Here is a 7,127-nt window from a genome sequence, read left to right on the forward strand (position 1 = left end):
CATTGGAGTGAAGAAGGATGAGAGGTGAACAAAAACAAAGTTGCTGGAAAAGCTCAGCAGGTCTGGCAGCATCTGTGAAGGAGAAAACAGAGTTAACGTTTCGGGTCCGGTGACCCTTCCTCAGAACTGAGGAACTAAGGATGAGAGGTGACTTGATAGAGGTGTACAAGATGAAGAGAAGTGTAGATAGAGTGGATAGTCAGAGACTTTTTCCCAGGGTGAAAATGACTATTACAAGGGGACATAATTTAAGGTGATTGGAGGAAGGTACAGGGGAGATGTCAGAGGTAGGTACTTCACACAGAGAGTGGTGGGCGTGTGGAATGCACTGCCGGCCGTGGTAGTGGAGTCAGATACTTTAGAGACTTTTGAGCGACTCTTGAATAGGCACATGGAGGATAGTGTAATGTAAGGTATGCAGGGTAGTTTAATCTTAGAGTAGGATAATAGGTCAGCACAACATTGTGGGCCGAAGGGCCTGTATTATGCTGTACTGTTCTATGTTCTATGTTCTATGAAACATTAACTCTGTTTTCTCTCTCCACAGATGCTGCCAGACTTGCTGAGTTTTTCCAACAATTTATGAATTTGTTTCTCATTTCCAGCATCTGCAATTCATTTTTTAAATAATTTTTAAACAACTGTATATTTTATTTCAAAATTATGCTTTGGTTAGAAGGATTTAACTGAAGATCACTTTAGTATTCAAAAGGGATCCAAAAGTGGACTGCAGGTGAAGAACTGAGGCAGGGCACTGGAAAGAGATTTTGGAGGGAGGTGGCCAATGCAGAGAGTCTAAGTCCTGTTCAAATAAGAATGGAGGGCTACCTCCTGAATCACAGGGTCAGTCACAGGAGGAGACGAAGGCTTAATGGTATTATCACTGGACTGTTAATCCAGAGACCCAGCTAATGTTCTGGGGACCTGGTTCGAATCCCGCCATGACAGATGGTGGAATTTGAATTCAATAAATATCTGGAATTAAGAGTGCAGTGAATACCATGAATCCATTGCTGATTGTCAGGAAAATCCCATCTGGTTCACTAATGTTCATTAGGGAAGGAAGCTGCCATCCTTACCTGGTCTGGCCTACATGTGACTCCAGACCCACAGAAATGTGGTTGACTCTTAACTGCCCTCTGGGCAATTAGGGATGGGCAATAAATGCTACCTGGCCAGCAACACCCTCATCCCCCTGAATGAATAAAGGAACAGCGGAGGGGAGGAAAGTTGAAGACGGGAAGGGAGGGGAGGGGACGGGATGGACTGGCATAGTGGTCATGCCACAGAAGTAGTATTTTAAAGGCCCAGGCTAATGACCTGACAAGGTAACCAAGGAAGTTAAATTCAGTTAATGTGGAGGGTTTACAGGACCATGGATGTTCTCAGTGGCCAACAATCCCACATGGAGAGCCTCATCTACCACAAGCTTTTGGATAAACTTTAGTTTATCTACCAACACCTTGCCTCCTGCAGAACCCATGAAGCCCAGAACATGTCCCAGAGTCTTCATGGCCCTTGAAAATTGGGCACTCTGTGTTCATTAAAATGTATATTCAGCATTACTTTTTCACAATAACAAAATTTTGGAACTACCCCTGTGTCTGAATCTGTCAGTTTATCCTGCAAACTGAGTCTTACAAGTAGGTCAAACTGAAACGATGGATATTTCAGAAGTTTGTGTGGTATGATCAGCTTTAATTGATGTCTTATTGTAATCAAAGTTCATGTACACATTGTTAAAGGAAATTGTTATTGACCAAATCAAACCCTCTCAAAAAATATTAAGAAGATAGTCTAGACCCTAACTTTTTCTTATTTTAAAGGTAAGGGTAAGGTGTTGCATTCCTGATGCAATTCAATTGGTCAAACTACTCAATATTAAGCAAAACACACTTTATTTTTATACTACAGTTGAAATACTGACAAAGAGAAGAAAAAGAAAAGAATTGGCTTAGCTGTAACTCTATCAAAATGTTAAACAAAATAATATATATATTTAAATACTACTAATTAACTGTTCCAATATAGTAATGCCCCATAAACACACCCTTGATAGAGGCAAAATCAATAAAATAGATAGATTCACATGCAATTCTAGCAGCAGAAGATAACCCCAGCTTTTAGCTGTAACAGAGAGAGGAATAAAAGTTTCCATATCCAGTTTCTAGGCCCCAGCAACTGCTACTGAAGGCTAGGACTGAAAATAAAATCCTGGTTTTATGGGAAATTGATTCCACCCATTTAGACTGCTTCTATTGTTCCAACTTTTAAAAACGAACAAAGACTCAGGAGCTGCTCATTTTTGGAGAAGACTGCTGGCACATCTGTCTCCATCTTTCTTCATTAAAAAAAGGAACAAAATACATCTCCTAAAGCCATAGCATCTTCACAAAATTAAGAATAAAGTCGTGTATACCTCACCTTTCATCTCTATTTTTCATTTCGATGAAGTGCAATTGCGTATGCTATCGGAACAGTGACGTTCGTATGCAGTCACTTAATCCGTTAAGACAAACGTTGTCATGAGCTGGAAACATGAGAATTTACAGAAAGAGACATTTGTCTTTAACTCCTGTACAATATTACTGCTTTTAAAATGACGCAACCCTGTGTTCTTCCGTGGAATGTTGACAACGAACACAGCCAGTGTATATGGAGTGAGTTCAGCACGATGTCTGTTATCTGACGAATATTTCACATAATGTAGTATATATTATCCACGGTATAGCACGTTAGCTATCTTTAGAGTAGCATGTCATTGCATATGCTATATACCATATGAAAAATACCATATGCATATATACACACTCATTATTTGAAATTATGTACTATATATCGTATATTTTGTTAATCGAAGTATTAAAAAGTTCTATTGCACAATTGATGATGAAGATATCCTGGAAATAACGTGTGGTGAAGTGTGTACTAGGTTGTATTATTGGTAAGAGAAACTGTAACGAAATGTGAAGTTAATAAATGCTCAATATATAGACAACTATGAGACCGCATTCCTTAGGTGTAGATTCTTACACAAATCCGCATCAATCAGTTGGTCTCAAGTTTTCAAATCTTACTTGCAGATCTTTGTATTGGTGGGCAAATCGATTCAGAGCTTGTAACAAAATATCTGATGGAGAACAGCAAGGTTTTAAACCTTGAAACTTAAACCCGAATATTCAGAATGTTGGCGAATTGTCTTTGAACGTTACGATTGAAGTTGACAGATTTTGTCTTTTTTTTTGCAAATTAATATTTTATTGACACGAATATAATTTTAAATCATCGACAAAAACGCAGACATTCTACAGTACAAGTGCTATAAAAAAAAGCCTAACAGCTGTTAATATAGTATAGACAACATCAGGCATCATTGCAGCCGAATTTATTTGCAACAATAAACTGGAAATAAATATTAGATTTGCGTAAATTAACTATATACAGAGAAGAACATCAGATTTGTAGACTATTAGAAGTGCATGTTTCAGGGCTTGTCATTTTTGTTCAGTGTTGTAACCGCGTTCCCTCTCCACCCCAGCAGTGTTAACACCTTTCCTGGGGGACAATAGTTCTTTGCTGTGCGGTATTTATTTCGGTGATCTTAATTGTTTTAATTTTACTTTACATTATATGATCAGCAGAACAAATGTCATCATCTTCTATTATATCCACATCATCTTCACGGTCCTCCAACAGAAAGGCGTTCTGGCTGCTTAAAGGCTTTATGTCTGAGGAACTTTTCTGGCTTAACACCGCCTCACTGACGCTGGACTCTAGACACCGTTCCCCAGCGGGGGAGCTTTTCGGACCGTGATCATCCCGCGTCTTTCTTAGCTGTTTTTTATGTTTCATCCGTCGGTTCTGAAACCACGTTTTGACCTGGAAAATGCACCGAGAAGAAGCTCAGGGAATTTCACAAGAAGAGACAAAACCGTTAGCGACCCATTGAGTTTACTTTATCTTAAGATGTGTATGCGGAGGCGGCAAGTCTAAACAGATTGGATTGATTGAAGGCCAGAAGTGAGTAACGAACGAACCTGAGGAAAATTTCGAATGCAGTGACATTGGACGGATGATTCGTACTGAAATGTCTCTGGTTCCAGAACATAACATTTGCACAATCAAATCCAGTACTTTTAGAAAGAATTCTCATGACTTATTTCAGTTAGAAGCATATAAATATGAACACGCCGTTGTGTGCTTAATATTTCACCCCACATGCCTAGGAACGCATTGTGTGGTGAATGACTGAAAGAGTTATCCTACCTATTTATGAATTCACGTGAAGGTTCAGGCAACATATAGCAGCGTTTGCTCTTGGTATGGATTTGGGAAAATAAATAAACCACCATTAACTCATGGTCGGTTCAAGGAGAAAGCTCACCACCACCTTCTCAAGGGCAACTTGAGATGGGCAATAAATGCTGGCAATAAAGCAAAAGGATGCACGCCTGTATTTCAAAACTCCACATTCCCAACGTCAGATATTATTGGTAAAAAACATGAGTATAAATTTGTCTCGTATTTAATTTCAGAAATGGCAGCTCTAATTCCAAATGCAATTTTGTTCGAGCTATGTAATGAACGAACTGGTATGGTTGAACATTTGCAAACTATTCCGATTGAGACAATCTCAAATATTGGCAATTGTCAGTCCGCGTTCATTGCAGCTTTTTTTTAAAAAAAATCCATGTCAAGTACTTGCATTCAGTTTCTGTGTTGACTAGCTTGTATGTTTATTGATTCTAAGTTCACTATCTCCTGAGCGGTCGTTTCAGACACTTTAAATGTTTGAATTCTGAGCACTGGGCTGAGTTCCTTGTTCCGGCACATTGTTGGTGACTGTGAAAGCGTGTGTGTTCCACTGCTATTTCTAATTAAATTTCTTTGCGGGCGACAGGGAGATTTACTTTTTAACGCTGGCATCAGTCTATACAGAGGGTGAAAGATGTGGAACTGAATTGAATTGGAGAAGTGTTTGTATTTTCTACTCCCAGTCTTGTGAAGGAAAGAAGTTGATTGCGAGTTGTCAGAACTAACCTCAATCCTAAATTACGTCTTTCCTGCGATCGAGACTGTGTGATCGATCGAGACCCGCTATTGGGTTTGGTGAAAAATCCAACCCCAAACTTGACCTGAAAATCGTTTTAAACACATTGAAATATCCAAGTGCTGACTTGTGAATCATCTAACTGTATAAAGATCAAGACATCTTTGCAACGATTTGTTCCCACGTTATATATTTCTTAGTTGATTTTCGTTTGAAAATCTAGCTTCTCAATTTATCAATGGAGTGACTGGGCATGTTGTTTCAATATGTTAAGCCTGGTTAAGTCTGAGCAAGTGTAATTTTCGATCAATGGAGGACCTTTCTATTTCCTTTCATTTCCGCCCCCACCCAAATTCCGCCTCCCTCCTACCGCTTGCTTCTCCGGTTATACCTGGGTCTCCGAGAGACTGAGTGCCGATGCCAGCTCCACCCTCTCTGGGGTTGAGAGGTAACGCTGAATCTCGAAGCGTTTCTCCAGGCCTGAGAGTTGTGAGTCCGAGAAGACGGTCCTGGCTTTCCGCCGCCTGCAGTGTTTGCCTGGAAGCTCCGGTGGATGTTGGAAAAGAGCTGGCATATGCATACCTACTGATTACGAACAGACAATACTCCCAAAATGAATATCTTTCCCAAGTCAGTATTCAGCATAGCTTTAAACAAAAAACCTTGCGCAAATCTTAAGTTAATTCACGATTTCGAAGGGATTTGTTTGGAGGTTTTCGATTAGCCCTGTTCTAAAATTAGGCAGAACAAGTTAAAACACGCATTCTGAAGACGCCCAGCCGTCTTTTTCGGTATTTGTGCGCAAGTCCTACACGTAGCTTCGAAAGGTGGGCAATAAAACAACGAACTAGGCTTTTAAATCAAAGCCAACAAAGGAGTTACTTCACCTAACACCGATAACGTGCATGAGGCAATTTTGATCGTCCTTTTAAAAATCGACGTGAATACCTTTTTATCACAATCGATTCTAAATGTATCATGACCGATTCTATAATGTCATTTTTATTATTGCAAGTTATTCTATTAGAAACATGTTTTTGTTTAATGAATTGCCCAGCCTATTTTCATAAAATCCTCCAAACTAGTTTTCCAAATATGCCGATTCATCGAACAAATTGGCCATGAAGTGTCTGGTTTGGATACATCAATGCAATCAAACGTCCACTTTATTTGTAAGGCCTGTCGTATCAGAGCAATAGAATAGGATTTTACGGATATATTTGCATCTGGTTGAAATTATTTCGATGTATTTATTGAGTTTCATTCAAGCCGTGAAACCAAGTATGGCACAATGCAATGACTCAGGCAGCTTTCCATCTCGCCCACTCCATCCCGCCATCTGTAACGTTTTAGAGTTGAGAATAGTTTATACTGTTTTACACAAACTGGTTTTGTGTCCACATAATAGCAGATCAGTTCATTTGTGACCAGCCTTACATAAGTGAGTGGCAACATTTCTATCACTTGTTATTTTCTACGTGTCTTCCTTAGAATCGGATTCATTTGTTTATTCTTTAAAGCAGTTTTCATCTTAAAATAGGACGCGATTGGGAGCCGATTGCAAGTAAATCCCTTTGAAACACACTTTAGATTCTGGAGTATTTTAAACTCTATTTCATTTTAAAACACTGGGAGTCAAAGTTTGGTAGCCGATTGCGAGTGTTCTTCTCGGTCATACCCTTGGATTGGTTCCCGTGAATTGGAGTGCAAATCTGCCTCCAGTATTTGATTTCTAACTTTCTGAAAATGCCGCAAAAGTCTGGACTTTATTGCACTTCAGTTGAAGGATGGTTCATTTAAAGATATATCTATCAGGGCTTGCCTTGCACAGGCTCACTGTTACTGAGTTAGCGTTACGGCACAGTTTTCTCGATTCCCCTTCCATAGTGTTTATGGCATGATTGACAGTTCAGGTTCAAAATATTCCGCAACGAAGAAAAAGCTAAACTCTTGCTGAGATAGTAGGAACTGCAGATGCTGGAGAACCTGAGATAACAAAGTGTAGAGCTGGATGAACACAGCAGGCCAAGCAGCATCAGAGGAGCAGGAAGGCTGACGTTTCGGGCCTAGACCCTTC

At 39.7% G+C, this 7,127-nt stretch overlaps 1 protein-coding gene across 1 annotated transcript in view; it reads right to left on the reverse strand.

Annotated features, from left to right (window-relative positions):
• Positions 1-3,621: 3,621 nt before the first annotated feature.
• bsx (brain-specific homeobox) overlaps positions 3,622-7,127 on the reverse strand; it is a 5,530-nt gene continuing 2,024 nt past the window's right edge. Inside the window, exons 2-3 of the mRNA XM_020530727.1 lie at positions 5,442-5,632; positions 3,622-3,879 (exon numbers count right to left, since the gene is read on the reverse strand). Coding sequence (XP_020386316.1) covers positions 3,622-3,879; positions 5,442-5,632 — 449 coding nt within the window. The remainder of the gene's footprint in view (positions 3,880-5,441; positions 5,633-7,127) is intronic.

This window comes from Rhincodon typus, chromosome 32, assembly GCF_021869965.1.
Source record: "Rhincodon typus isolate 14 chromosome 32, sRhiTyp1.1, whole genome shotgun sequence".
Taxonomy (NCBI): Eukaryota; Metazoa; Chordata; class Chondrichthyes; order Orectolobiformes; family Rhincodontidae; genus Rhincodon; species Rhincodon typus.